The sequence below is a fragment of the Neovison vison genome, chromosome 1 (assembly GCF_020171115.1).
Source record: "Neovison vison isolate M4711 chromosome 1, ASM_NN_V1, whole genome shotgun sequence".
Lineage (NCBI taxonomy): Eukaryota > Metazoa > Chordata > Mammalia > Carnivora > Mustelidae > Neogale > Neogale vison.
In genome coordinates this window covers 259310806-259334530 of record NC_058091.1, presented here as the reverse complement: position 1 = coordinate 259334530, position 23725 = coordinate 259310806, and the positions used below count along the sequence as shown (strand labels likewise).

The following is a 23725-nucleotide window of genomic DNA, read 5'->3' as shown; positions in this document are numbered from 1 at the left end:
AATGCAGCATTTTGACACCCTGTATGGCATTTTTTAAGACCTAGAAAAAAAAAAACAGAACAAAGCCAATATAAGCCAATCTCAGCCACCCAGTTTGAATTCTTAGCAAGGGTGGTGTGTGAGAAAGCCTAATGCATCTTGCCACGTATTTGAAATCGGACAAACTGGATCAGATTTGCTCAACCCCCTTTCTAGAAAGGAAACTGATCAGACTTGAATAATAATAATAATCTGACCTGGCTATGGTGCCAGGCATCAAAGGAAATTTCAGTGACTTGCTGCTGCAAGTCAGGGTCTTGGGGGGTTAAGGCGGTGAGCAAGCGCGCTTGACAGTTCATCACCGATTGCTACTGATATGTCAAGCCAAGTAAAATCCTTTGTGAGAACCAGTCAATAATCAGCAAATGAGGTACATGATTAACCTGAGACAACAAGATGCTCTTACCGCTTGGGAGCCCTGCTGAGACTCACCTTCTCCACAGTCCTGTTTAGCAAATATTAAAATGCCTATTTCATCACTCAGACTGATGGAGCCGTGAGCCCAGTGACTTCCAGAGACAACTGAGGAGCAGAGGGTGGGCTCGCAGCCCCCGTGGGGTTCTTAGAGGGAGATGCTAGGGATTGTATGGCAGTAAGATGAAGCAGACGCCGAAGACCCCCTGGGCTTTACGTTGAGATGTGACTGTGGGATGGGAGCAAAACGCCACCAGACACATTAAACAATAGAGAACTGCATAAAAGACCACGAACTGCTCCAGGATCATAGGAAATCCTCGCGAGTCCGGGAGGTGGAGCGTGTGCAGACCAAGATAAAATGAGCTGAGCACACGTTCCTATTTGTCTTCATCAGCTGAATTCCCATAAATGACATTTTTTAAAGCACATTTATAGATGGTGATTAGTGATGTTAGCTTTTGCCCCCTCGGGCTTACCCCTTTCTGATTCAGAGCCTTCTTTGAAAATGAACTCTCACTTTTCTTTGTCCCCTTCTCTCTCGCCCAAGTACGTAAATGGCACACCGTTGCAGTCCTAGTTGGGACTGGCCGGATCCCTGGGACATGGGGACCCTGAGTGCTCTGAGCACCTTGCTTCACCCCCCATGCTGCCATCTCCGCGCCCTCATGGTGCCCACTGACCGGTCAGAAGGGCTCATCCCAGACTCCCCCATTCTGGGGCAGCCGTACGCTTCACTCAGAGGGCATTCCAGGGTACGACTGTCGGCTTGCATAGCGCGTCACATAGCGATTTATCTGCCTTTCGGAGGGAGGCATGTTTTTACAGGCATGTTTTTCAGACCATTCCTTTCCCAAAGAATTTGAGGTATGGAGAAAGATTTTGTGAAACCAAGAGAGACTTGGTTTCTTCCGTATGGTGCTAAAATTGCTTTTGGAAAGGTCTTCCTCAGGAGGCCCCTTGTGATTATCTGATGCATCCTAACCAGAACTGAAACTGCCACTTGGGGGAGCAGACACCCCCCTGGGCAGCCACCAAGCAGAGCTTGGAGAAATCTCCAGGGATGTTTGAGATTTTACAAGAGAGCTGGCACTGGAGGGAGGTGGGGGAACAGGGGAGGCCGCTGCAGTTGTTTTTCAGGAAGGGTAATGTTTGAGAACATGGAACTCAGGAAGAAAGATGGAAACTGGAAAGGCAGGGATGAATAACAGAGGACAGCCCCACGTCGCGTTTTTAGACCGAATAGACTCTCAGAGGCGCTGTAATTTAGGAGTTTGCAAATTTTCTAGGCAAAGACCTTTATCTTCAAGTGAGATCTTATGTAGAACGCCATAAATAAAATGGATAAAAGCAATGATTTTATTAGCATAAATGTAGTGTATAGTTCAAATCCATATTTATTATAACATTAATCTTGGTAAATGTATGTTTACTGTATGTGTAACTGAGAGAAAAACTATATATAGCTACGCAGATAGAGACATAGGGAGATAGACTAAACTCATGATGGTGGTCACCTCTTGGAGTAGGTAAGAACAGGACTAAGAATTAGGTTCAAAAGCACTTGCTTTTATACATAATAAAATATTAACAGTAGAGCAAACTCCTTCCCCATCCCCAGCACACACACACAGAGATTGGAAATAAATATGACAAAATGTTAGCATTTATTCATTTGAGTGGTTCGAATATGGGTATTTGCTACCATATTCTTCATACTTTTCTTAATTTTTATAATGTCTCTCTCTTTAAGAAAACTGCATTTGTGACAAGCTTGAATCTATTTTGAGTAAAAGAAGCATTAGGAGGCTATAGATGGTGACTATAATCTTATATCACTCTCAAGATTCAATTTATTTATATACTTTGTTTTGTTTGCACCATTTTAAGAAAAATCACAATGAATACACACACACAGGCACACGTAGTTGCAAATCACAGCAGTATTTTCTTTAATCATTTCCCTTACCAGCTCTGACTACTCTTCAATTAAATTGATCCACAAGCTTGAAAGAGGAGCGATAGGAAATAATTGTTTCAAGACTAAATCACTTCAGATACCCAACAACTATTTCCATCCCTTGCCTTAAATACAGAAATAGAGAGGTTGCACCCTAATCTTAAAGTTAGCTTTGAAACTGTCTTCACTAAAATACACACAGGCGCGCACGCGTGCGTATAGATACATATAGATACAAATATAGATACAGACCTATGATACAGAGATATATAGATATACCTATACTCATATATAACCTGTATGAGACATCTTACATGTCCATTTGAAATTGCACTCCTGGTGTCACATTCTGGCACGAACTTGTATTTCTGCTCTACGCAGCATTTGGTGGAACAGGATCCACCAGGACATTTGCTTATACAACTTTATCTGAGCAAACACACACCAAGGAAAACTGCTTGCAGATCGATAAGCTTCCTAATAAATGAGAGTTACAGAAGTTCAAGTCCATGTTCAGAGATATCAAGAAAAATTGTATTCCAACCTCTTCACAGAAATTAATGGCTTTGAAAATGTTAATTAAACCCCTTTCGGGTTAAGGATGTTTCGTAGGGAAGTAAAAGTTGTTATAAGACAAAAATATCCATTAATCATCTGATCACTTACAAAAATGTTCTCCTCTTGGAGCTCCCTCCCCATGTAGCACGACTTATGGTCATAAGAGTCAGCATTAGCTGGGAGCTCGACATGCCAGGACTGTTTCCTGTGAATTATTTTATCCTCACAATGACGCAGGAAGGTAGGCACTAGGAGGAGCGGCTCTATTTTTCACGTGAAAGAACGGACACAGCATTCAGAGCAGCAAAGCTGGTCGGTCCGGGGCCGAGCAGTGAGACCCCTCTCTTTTCTCGTCGCTGGTCAGCGCTCTTTTCCAGGAGCTGCCTGTACGCAGCGCAAGGTAAACCCCACCGCTGATGGACTGCAGTTACAGCTCGTGCACAGACCAGAATTTCATTAAATCAGTGACAGTGGTGCCCAAGATCTGCCTTCAAGTGCCGGAGGAAGCCTTGGGAAACAGGGCTCCTGCTGAGGTAACGCAAAGAAATATACAGCGGTAAGAAGTAACAACGAGGTGACGAAATCGGCCCTTCCGAGAGGGGGATTACAATAACATCAAGAGAGGTCCTAGGACAGAGACGTCCAGTGTGTTTACAGAAGCATCCCTTTTGACTGTTCACCAGTCAAGCTCAAGTGATGCTGCATTGTTCTCGAGTGTTCCATCGATTTGGAGATGCACATAATGTTCATCTTTGACATCCCCGAGACCAGGATATGTTTTGCAATCGATGCAGCTGAGAGACAATGAAATGTTTGCCGTCGCATTTTTGTGGATGGATGAAAACTAAACGTGCATTCGAACAATTAGACTATAATTCCTAATATAACCTGAATTTTCCTAAGTCTGAGATGAAAATAATTTGTTCTTAATTAGAGCTTCATTCTTCAAGATAAAGTCCTAACTCTGTTCCCATTTGTTAAGGGCATTCATTTTAAATGGCCTTTTATTAAGTCCAAATATGCTCAGATTATTGATCCTATTGTAGATATCGAGTCAGTTTGGGGATTTAAATATAATTTTCAAAATATGTAAATAAGCAGATAAAAATAAAGCTTCAGTAAACATTCTGCAGAATGCTGATGCTGCTGTTCCCAACACAAACAAGCATGGGCAGAAATGCATGGACCAGTCCAGACTGCCTGGTCTTAAACTTCAACCTCTAGTACTTCAAAGCTGCATGGTCTTGGCCAAGTCACTCAGCCTCTCTGTGCCTCCATTTCCTCATCTATAAAATGGAGACAGTAATACCACACATTCGTAGCACTGCTGTGAGGTTTAAATGAGGTAATCTTTATTAGGCACTTGGAACTGTGCCAGCACATACAAATTAAAAAGAAAAAAGGAATGATAGAAGCTACTGTACCATGTTTTCCTAAAGCATCTATAACACAAGCCCCCAAACAAACAATACAAATTTCAATTTTTTTAAATGATAACCTTTATTTGTGTTTTTCTCATTATAAAAACAATATATGTTGATGCTAGGAAACATCGAAAACATTTTTAGTGTGTTTTCCCAACAGTCTTCTGTTCACATGTAGCAATCGTTTTTACAAGTATAGGATTATACCATACATGCAATTTCTACCCTGATTCTTTACATAAAGATAGGTAGGGAACATCTTTCTATGTCTGAATATTCTTCCGTAAACTCATCGCAAGTGCTTCATAAATAGTCCATTCTAAAGATTAAAAATTTTGGGAACCAATCTCCCTTTTTCAGCATTATATAATCCTACTATAGAAAACATCTTTGCAGGTTTATGTTCATGTATTTTTTTAATAATTTCCTTATGATGAATTCTTAAGAGTGGAATTGCTAGCACAAAGGATTTATAGTATGTCAAGCTTTTATAACAATAATAATAGGCATAAGAATAGCTGACAGTGATTGCTTACCATGAGCCCAGCCCGACTCCTAATGGCCCTCAGAGGTAGGTGCCTTTATTATCGCTGGCATAGGGATCGGAGAGTGGAGATTCAGAGGGCCAGAGTAACTTGCCCAAGGTCACGCTGCTGCTGCCTGGGAAGACTGAGCCCATACCCTGAGAGAAGCTGCCTGTGTCTGGAATTCTGTTCCTCTTCGGTGCTTAAGAAGCCATTTGGTGACTGGACACATTCCCAGTTCTCTCCTTCTCTTCAGGGATTTGATTCATTTTCACAACCAACCCACATAAGACCCTCCTATTGATCTTGGGAGGGCTAGGAGCCAAATGTGACATTTTTGACAAGCCGTTGGCTAAAGACCATTAGATGGGGATGTGCAGTAAATAAGAACTCACCTCAGCAAGGCACTGAGAAGTAAAACCTCCATTTTCCTGGCCTTGTGGGAGAGGTTTTGCACCTCCCGGAACCTTGAGGTATTCATCAATTTCACTGAACTTGACCTCTGCGCTGTGGCTCACTTGGTCTTCAGAGCAATACCTCCTACCTACCCCTCTCCAGGGTTGGATCGAAAGACAGCATGATCAGGGCATGAGCTTGTGGGAAGACAAAGTATGACATCAGTCCATCCGTGCATTCAACAAATGTTCATTGAATGCCTATAGTGGGGACACAGAGATGAAAAGCATTGGCCCTACTTTAAGGAGATGGAGACTTGACACATTGAGTGACAATGGCAGCATGACATAGGGAGGGCTGTGAGATGTGCAACCGGGGCACATTCCAGAGTGTCAGTTCTGGAATTGGCCTGCTCTGGGCCAATTGAATTTTATTGAATCTTGAATCTTATCTCTGCTCTGTAGTAGCTGAATGTTTATAGCCAAGTCTCTCTAGATTCAGTTTCACCATCCATGAAGGGAGGTCTATACATCATCAGGTTGTTGTGAGTATAAATGAGATAATGCCTAGCAAATAGTGAGCACCCTGCGGAGATCCATCAGTCAGTCAGTCTGACAGCTCCAACCCTTACAGCTCACTCACAGGTACCTGAGCAACCCTCGGTGTCTGCAGGGAGAATGGTAAGGCTTCCGGCAGAAACCAGCACAGGCATGCAAACTAAGTTTTAGCTGGTCCTCCTCCAGCCCTTAAGCCAGACTGCAAAGATCAGGGTCTTCCAATGTGGCCAAGTGATTCCTGTCCCCCTCTCAATCGTTCTGTAAATATGAGAGGTGGCAGGGGGGTCAGGGTACCTCTCCTGGGCACAATGCACTTTGCATCCAGCCATGTCCAGCCCAAGCACAGCTCCCCGTGGGATGGGAGAGGGTGGACGACAGGCCTCCTGCTAGCACTCCTCTCTTGCATGTTTCCTGAACCAATGCTGTATATCATTTACGGACTTTGTGCTTGCTCCTTGTGTGATAACTAATTAAATGTTAGCTATGACGATTATTAAAGAGTTGGGTACAGGAGGTTTAAGAGCATAAAAATAGGCCACCAGATATAACCTGTGTGGGATTTGAGGAGAGCTTCCCGGAGGAGATGCTAGACAAGCAGATAAAGGAAGAGGAAAGGGAATGGAAGATCTTTCCAAGCAAAAGACAGGGAAGATACCCCTTATTGTGTGCGCTGTGTTGAAGCTTCCCGTGATGATTGTTCTCTTTTTAGAAGCTGCGCTTTTCTTTAGCCATTGCTTGCCAACAAGGATATAGCTTTTCCTCCCTGTACTGGCTCTTACAAGCCCAGGAGTGACCAAGGAGGATGACCCCTCTGGCGGTTTTGAGGCTTGGCCCTGCGTGGAGTGGTTGCATGCTTACAGCCATGTACACAGCCCAGCTAGGAATGTGTGTTAAATCAAAGGAAGAAGTGACCCCATACCACGAAGCTCAGAGTCACCCTTATGGGAGGGAATAGGTACTAAGGGAAGGTCTTGGAGATAGGAGATCAGGACTTCAGGTTTTCAACTGTTTCTCCCTGTTCTCAAAAATTTCATATGAAAGGCTTAACAGTCTCCCAGGGAGATCCTGTCTTCCAATAGAGCCATCATTCTGCCAACAGCAGGCCATAATATCAGATTCCACCAACATTAGCTGAGCACCTACTATGTGTCGTGTCTCAAGGGACTGCAGCAATGGACAAGGCAGAGCTGGTCCTGCCCTGTGGGGCTGGTGGACAGTGGCATTAAGACCCCTCCAAGAGGGGCGCCTGGGTGGCTCAGTGGGTTAAGGCCTCTGCCTTCAGCTCAGGTCATGATCCCAAGGTCCTGGGATTGAGCCCCGAGTCAGGCTCTCTGCTCAGCGGGGAGCCTGCTTTCCCTTCTCTCTATGCCTGCCTCTCTACCTACTTGTGATCTCTGTCTGTCAAATAAATAAATAAAATATTTAAAAAAAAAAAAAGACCCCTCCAAGAAATCCCAGGGAGCTCCAGCCACCAGACAGCGCATTGTCCCTGCCCTGCCCTTGCCTCATTGTTTAGGGATCTTCCCTGTTTCCCTTGGCAACCTACTCTGGAAGAGCTACATGGGAGGCCTGCTGAGATGCTCACCATATCTCTTTAGGTAATTAATCCATTTATATTCATTTTTATCCTCCCCCCCACCCCCCCATGTCAACCCCACCCCACCTCCCCCACCCTCCCCACCCCCAGCACAATACCAGAGACATTACCTCATTTGAAACCTGAAAACCACCATTTTAGGCTTGATACATGGGGGAAAAGAGAATTGGCAGAACACTTAATCTGCTTATCTTCAGCCAGCAAACCACCAAAAACACTGCCAAGCCAAGAGGGCCCTCGTGGGAACCAGGCATGGTGAACACACCAAGAGAAGTTCTCTTCTTATTACAAAGAAAGCTCTAGTCTCAACTTTTATAACTGTCAGAGCACTCATGCTCTGCTCTTCCACTAGCCTCCCATCCTGCTAAAGGGGAAATCTGACGTTGTTCTGAAATGTGTGCCCTGGAAGGGCAAAGACTGTAGGGTTACCTGCCGGCAACACAGCAGTGCTTGTCCATCATAGGTGCTCGGTACATGTCTGATGGCAATTCAGTCATCAAACCTCTGCCCACTGGCCAGCCAGCCATCTCCCCCTCACCCCCTCCACTCCACTGCTCCGGCCTCCTGCTCTCTCCTCAGTCGTCCCAGTCACCGTCTCAGGGCATTTGCATTGGCCATTCTCTCCTTCTGGAGTGTTTCTCTGCCAGGTAATCCTATGGCTCCTTCCTTGCTTTTGCCAGGCCTCTGCCCACACACCATGCCCTCAGCCCTTTCCCAACAAGGGAGTTCAAAACTGGACACTCCTTTATACTTTATCACAGACCCTGCTTTCTTGCTCTCACATCAGTTTAGGTGTAATTTACAAGCCACCCAAGATACACATTTTAAGTGTACAGTTGGATTCTCACACTGTGAAAACCATATCTGTGTGAGTAAGCCCCACCAGAGTCGTGATCTAGAACACTACCACCTCTCAGAAGCCCCCTGTGCCCCATGCCTACCTCCTCTGAGCCCACCACTGATCTGCTTTCTTTCTGTAGAGATGAAATTTGTCTTCTCTAGAGTTTCACGAACAGGGAATCCTGTGCTCTTTGGTTTCTGACCTCTCACTCAGCCTAATTAATATCTGTGAGATTCACCCACGTTGTGGTATCAGTGGCTCATTCCTTTTGTTGCTGAGTAGATTTCCAATTGTATGGATAGACTGTAATTTGTTTGTCCATTACTTGTTGATGGGCATTTGGGTTGTATTTGATTTGCTTTCTGTTTTGTTCAAAGCTCTCATCAATCCCTGACATTCTTTTCCCCCATGGCAATGTCATCCCCTGGAGAGCTGGAACCTTGTCCACAGGACTCACTGTTGGAGCCCCAGTATCCAGAGCAGGGCCAGGCACATAGTCAGTGCTCAGTGTCTATTGAATGCACAGGTATTTTTACATTCATTTCCCTTTGTAACATAAGGCCTGGGCAAGGCACAAGTTTGTGAGCTATGCTTCAGATCTCTTCTGTGAACCCCAGTCTAGAGATCTTTAGGCCTTCCAGGTGAAACCAGATGTTAGGCCAGCCATGCCTGGCTAAGTGTGTCTGCACCCTGTGAACCCGCCTATGACTCTGAATTCCTGTGGCTTATTCCTCACTTGCCTGCCCTGTGACATCCAAGAATGGTGCTCACTGTCCTCGCTGGTTTCCATAAGAAATTTGGCCACATCTCCCCTTCATTTTCTTCTTTCCTTGGATTTGGGAGTATAAGGAGGGAGTCACAGGAAGAGGCTGCCCTGTGGCCGGGGAGTCCCCAACACCTTATTGTTCTACTCTCCTTTCCCTATCCTCCCTCTAGCTCCGTTTCTCATACCCAACTGAATTCTTCCTTTGTCTCTTGAGGATATTGTTGCCCACACCCATGTTCCTTGGTTTCTTAATTTCTACACTGAACAGTTTGTTAAAGGGCTGTTTCCCCCAAAGAGATTAGTAAAATTGTTCCATCTCGTTACACATGGGCAGGTACCTCGTAACCCATAGACACCCTAATTTTTGTCTTAGCACAGCAACTTCATGAGATGAAACAGATGCTGTGGGCCAAAGACATGGAATTCAAATATTGAAACAAGTTGTTTATGCCTTTCTGTTTACACCCCTACTTCTTCTGCGAGAGGCTCTGCAGTCTTCTTTGGGAGCCCATTGTGTCATCAAAGGTCTTCCTGCCCTTGACCCATAGTACACTTTCTTCATCCCAGGGAACAGGAGAATAATGCCTTGCGCTCCCTCCAGACGAGCGAGGCTGGGCAACACCGGGTACCGGCCACCTCCCTGCCACACTGGGCAGCCTGTAACACAGTGGGGGTAACGGAATGCTCTCTGAAGCTGACTCCCTGCATGTAGATCTCAGCTCTACCACTTACCAATCCTGAGCCAGTTAAGTAACCTCCCCGTGCCTCAGTTTCTGCATATGCAAATTGGGGCAAGAAGTCCTATTCAGTAGGACTGTTGGAAGTACTCAATAAGGTGGTACATGTGAATCTCCTAGAACAGTGCCCGGCCTCATTGAATGTGCCCTCATGATGTCATCTGGACAGTTAGCAAACAAAAATACTGCAAAACGGCAGTGTTGACTAAAATTTCCTAAAATCTTTCCTGCGGAGTTTACATCTTCTCAGGGATCCTGTCACCAATACCCCACCATGTTGGTATAGACTTTACTCTAGTACCATTTCCCTTGAGCTGACACGTTTTCATTCTGTCAGTCAAGACCTCTACTGAGCCCCAGCTGTATACCAGGCACTGGGGATCTGTGTTGAGTGAAACAGACAAGTCTCCCACTCTGCAGAGGCTTGTGTCCAAGAAGAAAGAGATGGACTACCAATCAAAAGATAACAAATTGTGGTGGTTTTAGAGAGGGATGCGTCTTTGCTGAGGAGAGAGACAAGCCGTGGTCGAGGCATTTGAATCGGGAATCAAGGATGTCCACTCTGAACTGGCCGTGCTTAGGCAGAGGCAGGATTGACAAGCAGCAGGCAGGTGTGAGATCAGGAGGAAGAGAAGGCCAGGCAGAGAGGCTACCTCGTGCCTGACCCCTGAGGCTGGGATGAGTTTGACAAGTGTCAGGAACAGAGAAGAATGGGGTGGCCCAAATACAAGAACAGAGAAGTTTGGAGGCGGCAAAGGGAGTTTTTAGACCAGGGAGGGCCAACAGCTAGCAAAGCCATCCCCATCTTCCTGGCACCCTTTTCCATCTACTCCAGTGGGACACCACCCTGTCCTCAGGTGTCCAACCTGGTTCTAAGTCTGGCCCTAGCACCACTGGGTTCTGCCTTCCTTCCCTTTCTCTGCTCAGCAGCATCCTTAGGAGACTCACACAGACCAGCCATGGGATCTGCCGGCAGAGGCAGCCGGGTTCTTGGGAAATTTGAAGCTACCTCCCATAGTCGTTAAGACTCACACAAATCCAAGTTCAAGTCTGTGCTTGGCCACCAACTACTGTCAAGGGCCCTGGGCACGTTACTTTACTTCTGTCACAGCCATTACTCTCTCCTGAGAAATGGGGATGCAAATCGGGTTTCTGGGAGGATGGAAAGGGAGAACATATGTTAGCACTTGCCCTCATGCCTGGCCCATAACAAGTGCCCAGAAAAATAATAGACGTTCCGTATTTTTGATGATGACTTTTCCCGCTGCTGTGCAGGAGGAGGTGGACTGGAAGAGTCAGGGATTCCATCCTTGCGGGTGTGTCCTACCCCCCTTCCTTATTTTTCGGAACTGAGCTTGGGTCCTCTCTGTCTTCCGTCTGCTCAGTCCTTACGGTGGGGTCCTGCAAAACGCCTTGTTGGGATCTACAGATCGTGACTCGAACGCTCTAAGTCGGACCCGAGCTGGCGTCCCGAACAACGCAGGCAGGCCGCCCGAAGGGAAGCCAGCCCCCGCTGGAGCACGGCCCAGCTGCTCTCATCCTTGCACATCGCCCCCTGAGCGGTCAGCCTCTTTGAAGGAGAGAAAAGAAAGTGTGCTGAGCTTTCATGAGGAGTCGGCCGGGCTCCCTTTGCCACAAGCCTGGCTGGAGGCAGAAGATGAACAGGCCCCCGTGAGTGCCTCGCTGGTGCTTGTCGTCCCTGGATGTGACCCGAGACCCTGTGGTAACGTGGCTTCAAGCAGCCCTCGCTCACATGTGCCGCTCCCCTGCTGAGCACACCGTGCCGTTGAAGGTAGAATCCACATCTGAGCTGGGACCAGGGATGCCGCCAGCATGGGGCACGGGAGCAGCAGGCCGTCCCTGGGAAATGTCACCGTTTATTGTTTTTCCCGTCCACATCGACCCTCAGCAAGCAGAAGTTCCAAACGGCGATCAAGTTATTTCCCCCCTTCTCAGGGTCGTGGACCCAGTAATAACATCTTTCTGAAGGGCAATGAGTCTGTCTTTAACCTTGCCCTCCTTGGCAGGTGTGTATCGGGGTGGCTTCCAGAAGCATCTGTTGGCGGTATATTGCATGCCCGTGAATGCTCTCCCTTCTGGGGGAGTGGCAGGCCCGGCTTGCGGTCCAGGCTCCTTTGCTCTTTCCTGCAGCTCCTCCTGCAAACCCACTAAGTTATCTTAATTACCATTCCTCCTTGGTCTCTGCCAAGAAGTGGGGTAGATTTATAATTGGATCGGTCAAATATTTGCTGTGGTTTATTTTTTTTGCCTCTCAAGTGCTCGTAAAAGTTGCATTTTCCTGCCGCATTCAGTATGACTGATGACTCAGAGGCACGGTCCTCGCGTTGTGTGCCAACACAGGTTATTTTTCAAAGGCCAAGGAAAAAGAGAGAACTGGGAGTTGGGGGGGGTGTTTATTTTGGGTTCTTGCACTCTCACTTTCTGGGTGGCTTTATTGCCGAGTCAAGAGAGACGAGCTGCCTTGAGAGACAGACTTCCTCCCGTAGCCAGCCCGTGCACACATCCGACCCCTGCTGGGATTTGGTCATGAGCCCCCTTCTCTCTTCCAGGGCTTCGGCAGATCTCTTAGATAGAATGTGCTATGGAGCAACCTCTCAGTCATCCAAGCCCAGCACGATCTCCTGAGCATCCCTGTATCCAGGATTGAACGTGATGGGGTCTGGGAACAGAGGAGACAGATGTCCCTGGTACTAAGCCTGAGTTATCCATCCCCAGTGCTGGGACATGAAAAAGAAACTCTGGCCAGGGCCTGTGCCATTGGAAAATGGCCTCCTTCTAGAGTCAGCCAGGCTGCCAAGGAAGCTGGCCAGACTGCAGTCTAGGAATCCGAGAGAGCAGGGGCTCTCCTGGACCAGATGGCCTCCCTGCAAACAGGCTTCTTCCTGAGCTCCCACACTCCTGCCCTAGCAGGCCATGTCTGCAGTTGGCTGCACTGATATACCTCGTGTTTCTAGCCTCCAACCCCTCCCAAGGTTACAGCAGCCCTCAGAGGTGCTCCGTGACGCTGCTTATCACTGTTCCTCTGCAAGTCGGGGAACATATAATCCAGACCGGAGCACTTTCTGGAGTGAAAGGAGGAACAAGAGGTGTCAAGTAGAACACTCCTGGGCAAACAGGGGTAAACAGACACCCCACACATAATAGGCTGGGGCTTGACGCCTTGGCAAGTATGCTGGAACCTTCCATGCTCTCGGCAAGTGAACTGGGAAGGAAGAGAAGCATAACATCCAGAGATCTCTGAGGGCTATGCTGAAGTAACAAGAAAGTCTCAACATTTCAGTGGTTCCGTTTAAGAAATGTTCACTGCTGGGGCGCCTGGGTGGCTCAGTGGGTTAGAGCCTCTGCCTTCAGCTCAGGTCATGATCTTGGGGTTCTGGGATCAAGTCCTGCATCAGGCTCTCTGCTCAGCGGGGAGCCTGCTTCCTCCTCTCTCTCTCTCTGCTTGCCTCTCTGCCTACTTGTGATCTCTCTCTGTCAAATAAATAAAATCTTTAAAAAAGAAAGAAAGAAAGGAATGTTCACTGCTTGCTCATGTCATAATTTCAGCCTTCCTGCAAGGGCTCATGCTAGGATCCAGGCCATTCCTGCCTTGTGGCTCTCCCATTGTGGGCTTGATGGCTGTTTCGGCACCTTCCAGAGGCAGAGAGGGATGGAGAGAGAGCAGTAGGAGGTTGTACCAGATATTCTACGGCAGGGTCTAGAAGAAGGAGCCCATCCCACTACTTAAGTTCCATTGACCGAACACTACCATGTGCTCCCACCTGGCAGCAAGGAGCCTGGAAAAGAGTGAGACCCTGATATGGACAAGGGTCAGCCATCACTCCCACAGAGGACACTAAGAAACAATATCAAAGTGGGAAGGGAAGACAAAAGAAGGAACAGGGGAAGAAAGCAGGCATTGTACAGCATCCCACTGAGAACTGGAAAGGTGATGTCATTACGGCCTTATAAAGTCACCTTTCAAATCTTAATATATGTGAATGTGCAAACACCCACAACGTCCCATCACAGCCGTTCTGCACCGGCTGCTGCCTGATTCAGCCTCCCAGACTGTAACGCTACCCCTTCCTCTTGCGTGAAAGAAAGCACATTAGGGAGTGCAAGTGATTATTACTAAGAGACTAAACCTGGACCATATTCCAATTTTTTTTCTTTCTGGTGGAATTTATTTATGAATTTAGTATTTTATTCATTTGATATTTAATATTTACTGACCAGACTCTGCTCGAGATAAATGAGGGATGGCAGTGAATTATGATAACAGTAGCTCACACCTTGAGGGCTTGTTCACTGCACACAAAGTGCAGTTCTAAGCACTGCACATGAATTGATTCACTCAGCACTTACGATAGTGTTTTGACGGAAATGTGATTATTGTCCCCATTTTAAGGATGAGGAGACTGAGGCACAGAAAACTTAAATAGCTTTTGCAAGTGTGGCAAGAAGTAAGTGGCAGTGCTGGGATTCCAGCTCTGAAGTCTTTTCTTTCCCCCCCAAGCTTTTAATTTATTTGACAGTGAGTAAGAACAAGAACACAGGAGTGGACAAGCAGGAGGAGGGCCAGAGGGAGAGGGAAAAGCAGGCTCCCTGCTCAGTGGGGAGTCGGATAGGAGGCTCATTCCAGGAACCTGGGATCATAACCTACGCTGAAGGCAGATGCTTAACGAACTGAGCCACCCAGGGGCCCCAGCTCTGAAGTCCACTTAACCATTCTGCCATGCGGGCAAAACCCCTGCCCCCCTGGAGTTTACATTCTTCTCATTAGACTGACAACACACATAAAAACAGATCATAGCAGTGTAGAGAGTGACGAGTGTTTTGAGAAAAGCAAAGCACGTTAAAGGGTAGAGGATTGAGGCGCATTGGACACTGCTGTTTCACACCGGCATGTCCCAATACCCTGTCTGACAGCCCCTGGCTTGCAGAGTCTTTCTTTAATGAAAACTGCCCTCCACTGCTGCTTTGGAGTGACTTGGAAGAGCCAGCGAAAATAGATGTCTTCTCTCTCCTCTGACAATACCTTTGCCCAGAGCCATTTGATTGGTTGGACAGTGAGCACTGCCTCTGGTTCTAAGTCATTTCTGTTCTTGGCCAGCAGGCCAGTTCAGCGAGAGATGACTGATGTCCAAATTAATAATGAGCAATGACCCCACACAAGTAATCACCTTCCCCCAACTTTTCTCATGGGGGTGATTTTCTGGACCCCAAATGAAGTATATTCTTCTCACCTAAGCACCGAGGAAGTTAAGCTCATTCCTCTGGCTGACAGCAATTTGTAGACATGGGTCTGGGTAGTTGGACATTTACGAGGTTGCTAAGAAACAAATGCTTTGGTTACAAAGGTCTCCGAAAGCAGCTCTGGTTTGATGTATCACTGTGTATCCTTTCTTTTATCCCATAAAGACACCCCTGACCAGTGGGATATGGGGTAGGAGAAAGCTAAAGAACAAATACTCGTTTTCTGAAAGATGAGGAAATTTCCACTTTCTAAGCAGCTGTCTGCCTCCCCCAGATGGAAAAACTGGAACCATGTACTTCTCTTCTCTGATCCTTACGATTAGCAAATAAGTAACTCATAGTCTGGAGGTACTTAGTAACATGGTTAGTACCTTCCAGGCACTGCCCGAAGCATTATGTCATGTCATCCTTAGAACATCTCCAAAAACTGAGTATTATTACCTAGTATGCAAACCAGGAGAAGGCCCAACTTCAAACAATAGCAAGTAGCAGTCAGAATTCAAACCCACCTTTGCCTGATGGTAAAGCCTTTGCACTTCGGATTACAGATTCTTTGTTTTCAATGATCACGTTTCAGATGGGAAAAACTGGCAATTCTGATCATGGGGAAGTCACATTAATAGATTCCTGGAGTTTAATTCTATGAAGTTCATGAAAGAGGTTATAGTCAATGTCTGTAACCTATAAAATCCTTTTTATGGAGGGGAAGTGGTGAGAGAGAGCTTAATCCCACAGTGGTGGTTTTTATCTGCTACAGACCTGTGCTTTGAATGTTCTCTGGAAGTCACAGTGCAACTGACTTTTCCATGCAGTGATTTTGAAAGAGTTCACAAGATTAGCCCATTTCTACAGGGGTCTTATCGATTTTCTTGTCGACAAGCAAGAGACATTGGTGTCCTCTGCCTTTTCCCTCATCCCCTCTGTCCAGCCCACGGTCAAGGGGTGGGCTTTCTTAAAAATATTCCTCCAAAGTTGTCTCCTCTCCTCACTGACTGTCCTGATCAAGACCCCTGTCGTGTCATACTTGAGCTTCTATAATCACTCCCCAACTGGTCTTCCTGGTTCTTTTCATTTTCCCCTCTGCTGTATCCTGTCTGCAAAGGAATTCCTCAAAATAGCCCTTTCGTTGCGTCAGTCGCTGCTCAGAGATCGTCAGTGGCTCCCACTAACCCACCAGCAGATTTTGCCAATCTCGTCGCACTGGCTTCCCCCATTCCCCTCATCTTGGTAGCCTTCATTGGCCACTCTGTCTCTCGTTGATCCCTTCTAGTTAGGAGCCCACTTTCCACTGAAACAGAATTTCATATTTAGTTGCTGGTTAATCTGAGAGAGCTAGGTCTAAGTTTTTGCTTGGCTACGTAGTTGCTGTGTGACTTTTGACAAGTTGTTTGGCTACTCTGCACCTCAGTTTTCTCATCTGCAAAATGAGATACAAAGAGTACTTATCTTTAGGGTTTTTGCAGGAGTAGAATGAAATGATGATGGCAGTGATGATGATCGCTAGCTAACACATATTTTGTGTTTGCTCTGTGCCAGGCATTGTTCCAAGTATGATCTTATTTTTCACAACAACCTGTAACATATGTGCTATTATTTTTTTGTTTTGCAAATGGGGAAACTGAGGCACGAATAGGTAGAGCTAGTAAGTGAGAGATTCTCTCCCAGTTAGTCTAGCTGCACAGATCTCATTTTTTTTAAATTAAAGTATAGTTGACATACAGTGTTACATTAGTTTCATATGTACAACATAGTAGACACAACCCTCATTCTTTTTTTTAAAGATTTTTATTTATTTATTTGACAGAAAGTGAGAGAGAGAGGGAAAGGGAGAGAAAGGAAGACAGCAAGCTCAAACGGGGGAATGGCAGGCAGACGAGAAACAGGCGCCCTACTCAGCAAGGAGCCCAATGTGGGGCTCGATTCCAGGACCTGAGATCATGACCTGAATGGAAGCCAGCTGCTTAACCAACTGAACCACCCAGGCGCCCCCACAACCCTCATTCTTAACTAATCTGCTATGCCTCCTTCCCCTGGTAGATGATCAGTAAATGATAGCCGATAACACAGGTCTATAATTCCTTATCTGAAACTCTTGCCAAGCCAGATGATTTTTGGAATCCAGAATTTTGGGACTTCCAAGAAAGTTACACTTGGCATATACTAGGTATTATATAACACCCCAGTGTAGATTGGAACAATAACCTCCCTCCCTCCCTCTGTTTCTGTCTCTCTCACACACACAAGAGAAAACATAAAAGTTTTGGCTTTAAAGCTTTTTGGATTTCAAACAGCAGAAAAGGGATTGTGCCTATAGTAATAAAACTATTAGCAATAATTATAAGCATAATAAATGGTGACTTATTGTTACAACTTTTCTGACTCTTCTTTTTTTTACTGGATGAGCTCACAGTAAAATGCGCTCAAAAGTATTTTTTAGCTAACTAATGGGGTGGGAGGGGAAGCTGCTAGTCATGGGACCAGGTCTGCCACCTCTTTCACACATGGGGTTCTCTCTCTTCTTACTCTAGTATGACTTCATGGAGCGTCTGGATGGGAAGGAGAAGTGGAGTGTGGTTGAGTCACCCAGGGAACGCCGGAGCATACAGACCCTGGTGCAGAATGAAGCCGTGTTTGTACAGTACCTGGACGTAGGCCTGTGGCACCTGGCCTTCTACAATGATGGCAAAGACAAAGAGATGGTTTCCTTCAACACTGTTGTCTTAGGTAGGTATGAGGTCTCTGAGTGATAATGCCACCAAGGGAAGAATGGAAACGTTCTAGGTTTTTCCACAGAAAATCATCTTCCAATGTAGTTTCTACCCTGTAGGAAACCAGACCAGAATCCTTTATTTAAGCCTCATGGTATTTTCCACCTAAAACTAGCCCAGATTAAAATAGGGAGACTACTTACAGGATCCAGTCGTGGTAAAGAGCTTGGGTCAGACAGGCTGGCTCAAGTCCTGGCCACACAACCTATGCAAATCAGTGGATTTTTGTAAGCTTCAGGTTCCTCACAGTAAAAAAGAACCAACTAGCACCCACCGTATAGGGCTAATTGTAGGAATTAAATAATATACGGTGTATAAAACTCTAAATATGCAGTAAAGCCAATAAATACAGACCATTCACATCAGCTCAGAATTTCTCTGAAAATCCAGAAAAGCTAAAAATCAAAAGTTAAAAAAAAAAACAAAGACCCACATAAAAATAAATCAAGAAAAGGATATAGACATAAGGGAAAAAATCATATCTTTGTTCCCAAGGAGGTAAATCTCAAAGTGTTTTAATTAAACACTTGTCATTTTTGGCATGTTTTAGCCCTGTTTTTTATTAACTATTAAAAGAGAAGCAATGCTTTTATTCAAAATTTCCTCTTATATGTGCATACAAAGTCCTGAAAGGGCCATTAGTTTGAGAGGATTTTATGAAGTTTTCTAAAGCAAACCTTAAGAATTTTAACAATCACATAAGCCGCAGAGACTTTCATTCAATTTATGTTGTCATTGGGTTTTTATCCTGATGAGGATAACAGATCCTAGGTAGAATGTCCGTGAGTTGGGGCAGCGTGTTAGACACACTTCACAGAAAAATCCATGGAGTCTCAGAAAACTCGGTCCCTCCAAGTCCCAGGATGTGGGCATGATAGGAATGGATGGGCTTCTGGGCCTCTGGGCATGTCGTCCCCACAGGGTCGGGTCGTGGATCTCGAGGTTCACCGAAGGAGTGGTGTTACAAGGAGAGACCTGGTGAGAGAGGATCAAATTGCAACTCTTCTGTCCCACATCCTGACTCACTTACCCCCTGGAGCCTCAGCTTCCTCTGTGAAAAGGACCACATCCCTGACAGGAAGGATGACGTAACTTTACATCTGGAACACATCTGCCATGGCGTGGGTCGCCACCGAATGAGAGCAGATGGCTGTTTAGGAGCATATCGTGTACAGCTCTTTTCCTATTAACCAGATCCTCAGAACTTTACTGGTCTCACGGATTTCTCTGAAGGGCTCCTCGATTCTTGAGAGAACTAGGGAAGCCAAGTTAAAATTCAGGGCTTACTTTTTTTATCAGCAGCCACAACTTTCAAATGGTCTAAAATCAGGATTTGGTAGTGACCATAGTGTTAAAGTTAACCCTCATTCCCTCTGCCAAGGAAAACCTGATCCTATCCGAACTGGCCAAATATACAAAGGCAGGGGTTTGGCACACTATAGCCCATGGGCTAAGTCTGGCCCTCTGCCTGTTTTTATAAATAAAGTTTTTCTGGAGCCCAGCCATGTTCATCTGCTGACATATCGTCTATGGCAGCTAAAACAACAGAGCTGAGTAGCTGCCACGGAGACAGCTTGGCCAGCAAATCCTAAATATTTACTTTCTGTCCCTTTACAGTGGAAGTTTCCCAACCCCTGCTCCCAACTAATGTCATAAACTTTGTACCATGGAAGCCACTGGAAAACATCTTCCATGGTTAGAGAATATTTCCAGAAGCAGATTATGGATCCATGGGGGAAAGAAAGCAAAAAGGTTTAAAAATCAACTCATAGAAGGAAAAAAAAAAACCCAAAAAACTGGTTTGAGATGTTGAGATTAAAAGCAGTGTTTAGTTTAAGAACATGATGAGAAATGACATCCTTTTCGTCACCTTGTATTTAACTGAAAACTTCGCACATCCTTAAGAGCCCACGCCATAAACAGCAGCTGGCTTAGTTGGAGTCTACAAGGACTCGGTGAGATGGAAAATGACACCAACGACAACCACCACCCACCACACATTTATGCTGCATGGACCGGGGGCCAGCCTCTGGCTTAGGCCCTCTGTGGGGACGAGGCCGGCAAACCCACAGAGTAGTTACGTGAGGGAAGTACTCCCAGGACTCCATTTTCTACTTGAGAAGCAAGACTGAGAGAAGTTAAGCAACTTGCCCAAGGTCACACGTGGTAATCGGGGGGTGGAATCAGCATCCAAACTCTCCAGAGAATTGTGCTTAACCACTGGATTGCTCTGGATTCCTGCCAAATAAATGCCTTTTCCCCTGCTCAACAAGTTTTCTGGGGGCCAGATTATCTAATAATGGCTTCTGCCCTCCATCTCCTCTATCCACATAGACACAGACGTTGCAGTAGTGAGATGCCCTTCCCCCAGGCCATTACCCTCGTTCAGAGATGGGAATAGCAATTCTCCCCAGAGGATCTCTCTCGTCTGGACTGTAGCTCAAAGAGAAAGTCAAAGGTAATCGGCCTAATAATTGGGCAGACATCTTGATAGAGCAATGATAGTAATTGGCCTGAAATGCAGGGAAAAGAACAGTGTTTTATTTGGTTCAGAGGTTCTCCCACACATATCTATTATCAGAACGTTCTCCATCAAGAGCAGCCAGGAGCGCCAAAAGCCCCTGTGATGTGAAACAGAAGGGAAAATGTTAGACGGGTGTCAACCAGCGATCACGCTAAATATACCTTTGACTCAGGGAAGTCTTTTGATGTGTTTTGGAGAGAAGCAGCCTGCTTTCAGAAATGAGTTTCATCTCAGGGGACAACAGAGTGGCATACTTGAAGCACGGTGCGGGTGTCGTGGAGGCCGCCCTCCGCCTGCGTAAAAACCCCATTTACTGGGCTGCCTCTCAGCACCTGCCATTGCTTCCTCAAGAAAACCTAAACCAGGGTGACAGGAAGGAAAACTGATAATATGGCCACCGGAAGGGCGGGGTCGCATGCACAGTTCAGCCAGACCGTGGGATTGTTCTTTCTCTCAAAAACTGTAGAAATCCTGGGAGAAGGCCATGAAAAATAGTCTCTGTCACAGTTTTTGCTTATTTGAGATTCTCCTACCCTACGTGCATACACACACACACACACACACACACACACTCTCTGACAGCTGTTTACCAAGGGCCTGCTGTGTGCCAAGAGTTGAGAATACTTCAGTGAATGATTCAAATCAGGTCTCTTCCTCATGGAGCCTGATGGAGAAAGAAAGACACATGAAAAGGCAACCATAGGAATTACAAGAGCATAGAGAAGGGGTACAAAACCCTTCCTGATTGAGGGAAGGTGAGGAAAGAAGGTGCCCAGAAGGTACATATTTCCTAAACTGACATCGAAGGATAAATACCTCAGCTAAAGGGCAAGGAGGCCTTCCAGCCCCACAAAGAGCCCATGCAAAGAGCTCGGTCCCTCTCTGTGCGACTCTGGTGGTGAAAGAGCTCCCTCGGCCCCTGCTGCTTTGTCTCTGAAGATGTTAGGTGTGGAATAGGGAGGTCTGAGCTCACAGATGTTAGTTTCCACCAAACCATCCCCAGACCTAGATGCTGGTCTAGGGAGAAGCAATCTCTAATTCGCTGTAGGGGGGACTTCTTAAAATGCAAACAAGACAGTGCCATTTCTATGTTTAAAACTATTTGTTTCCATTGGTCACAGAATCAATATATATATCAGCCTGTATTGTCTATGACAGTGAAAATTCTATGAGGCCAGAGAACTCGCCTATCTGCTTGGATTCACCAATGCCTGCTACAGTGCCTTGCAAATAATAGGTTTCTCGTTAATAAAGTGAGCCATACATCAGGAACTGTGACAGTTCTGAGAGCTCACCCTAATTGTAAGCTAATATGTCAGCCTGCCACAATTTCATAGATATTATCAGAATACATGAAACTCCTGGGTCAAAGACAAGGGCCTTTATTACTCAGAGCAAGGCAATATCTAGATTCTGGTAAATGTGCCAGTCCCTCAAACCCCAGTTCCCACAGGGCAACATCAACAGGGTCAGCTAGGACCGACACATGCAATGGATTGCATTACAGAGGGGAAATCCTGAGTTTATTACACCTGAGTTTCTCAGAGTCGACGGTGAGCCCGCCTGTTCTTTGCACTAGAGTAAGATATTATCTTTATTACACTGGGGAGTAAGCAAACCCATCCTTTGCTCTGGAGACAGACACCATATCTGTCCTCCAATGTGGTTCCCTATGCAGACAACCTTGAAAAGATAGTCCAGAACTATGGCAGTCAGTGTCTTGGCTCACAAGACATTGAGAAACATGAGTGGGGAATTGGAGACATGGAGAATGGTCTCTGAAAACCATGTGAAATTGCTGATTTTTGGCCTGCCCAAGCAACTGTTTCATGATTCAACCTAAAGCTTCTTGAATGAATGAATGCACGATGAATAGATGGAAATCAGGAGCCACTGGATGTTTCTCAGCCCACCTGTAGAGCCAAACTCAAGGACTTTCAGCCTGAAGTGTTAATTGATAAACATTAAATAAATTGGCCTGCTCTGAGTGTATGGTGTCCTGCCCGATTTTGAAGAAGCAGATACGCTCACTGAGTTCTCCTCAGCATACAAGAATCCAACTACTGCTTGGTTCCGGAAGAAGAGCGCCGAGAAAGGAAACACTGTGGAAAGAAAGCAATATATGCAAGGTTTGGTTTTTCAGTACAGAGTGGGAATAAATGGGAAATCCTGTTTAAGGGAAGGACCTTTGCCGCTCTCAGGTTGCTCCCTTAGAAGCCATCTGACTTGATAGTCTTTCAGCCAACATCACTGAGTCAATGACCCTAACTCCCCAGGGCTATGTAAAGGTCACACAGCCTGGGCAGAGTGGCTTGGATTTTTCTTTTCATCGTCTTAGTAATTTGGAGCCTGAAATTCTGAATGTGTTTATTTTCATTTAAGGCAAAAAAAAAAAAAAAGAGAATAACAATTTTTAAAAGAATATGCCCGTGTCCGTGTAGACCCAAATCAACATGAAAAAGGTCCCTAAATGATCCCTTTGAAGTGATGACTTGAGAGTACACAGAGAAAGGTAAATCGTGAAATAAGATGGCTATGCAGGTTAGAACAAATGGGAACTAATTGATTTTCATGAAAAATAAGATGTACAAAAGGTCAGCCCGAAAGGAATTTTGTACAGCCTAAAACCTACTACTTAAATATCATGCCTCCATTGGCCAGTCTTACACATTCGGATTTTTCTTTCCCGAAAGCAAGAATTTTTTCTACTCCACAAACCTGAGATCAGAAACATCCACTGTCATTTGGAGACTCATCCCCTGCACCTGAGGCTAAAGGCTCAGTATCACACAAGTCAGACCAAATCTCGGACTGAGAGTCCGATATTGGAGGGGCTTGGTGGGAAGGGGCCAGCACTCACGATGCTTTAAACTTGCCAACATTCAGACATGGGAAATTTGAGATTTTTAAACCCAAACAAATTGTTTCTTCTGAAAGACCAGGAGTTGCAGCAGTACTTACCTTGCATCCCTGCCCAGATGCTGGTCAAATAGAGAGCGGTGGTTACTCCCACGCATTCTCCAAGTTGTCGTGGTCCCCTTAACTTCCCATTCCCTTTGCTCCCTCACGTTCCTGCCAGTGCCCTGGGGGTATTGGGGGTTTACTCCCACTGGTCTTCAGAAATGGTGGGCGATTGATGATGACATTGCTTCATCCGCAGACAGAGGAAAAGGTAGTTGCTAAGTTTCTCTCTTTTTCAGATTCAGTGCAGGACTGTCCACGAAACTGCCACGGGAATGGCGAATGTGTGTCTGGGCTGTGTCACTGCTTCCCAGGATTTCTAGGAGCTGACTGTGCTAAAGGTACTTGCCACTATTTCCCTGCTACGGTTGGAAAACAATGCATGGGCTTCTCTGAGGGG

At 45.9% G+C, this 23725-nt stretch overlaps 1 protein-coding gene across 17 annotated transcripts in view; it reads left to right on the top strand.

Moving 5' to 3' along the window:
* The window catches only part of TENM2 (teneurin transmembrane protein 2), a 1132942-nt gene that overhangs the window by 933655 nt on the left and 175562 nt on the right, over window positions 1-23725 (top strand). For all 17 annotated transcript variants that reach the window (XM_044229881.1, XM_044229874.1, XM_044229866.1 and 14 more), the window contains 2 exons: window positions 17601-17796; window positions 23565-23666. In XM_044229881.1, coding sequence (XP_044085816.1) covers window positions 17601-17796; window positions 23565-23666 — 298 coding nt within the window. The remainder of the gene's footprint in view (window positions 1-17600; window positions 17797-23564; window positions 23667-23725) is intronic.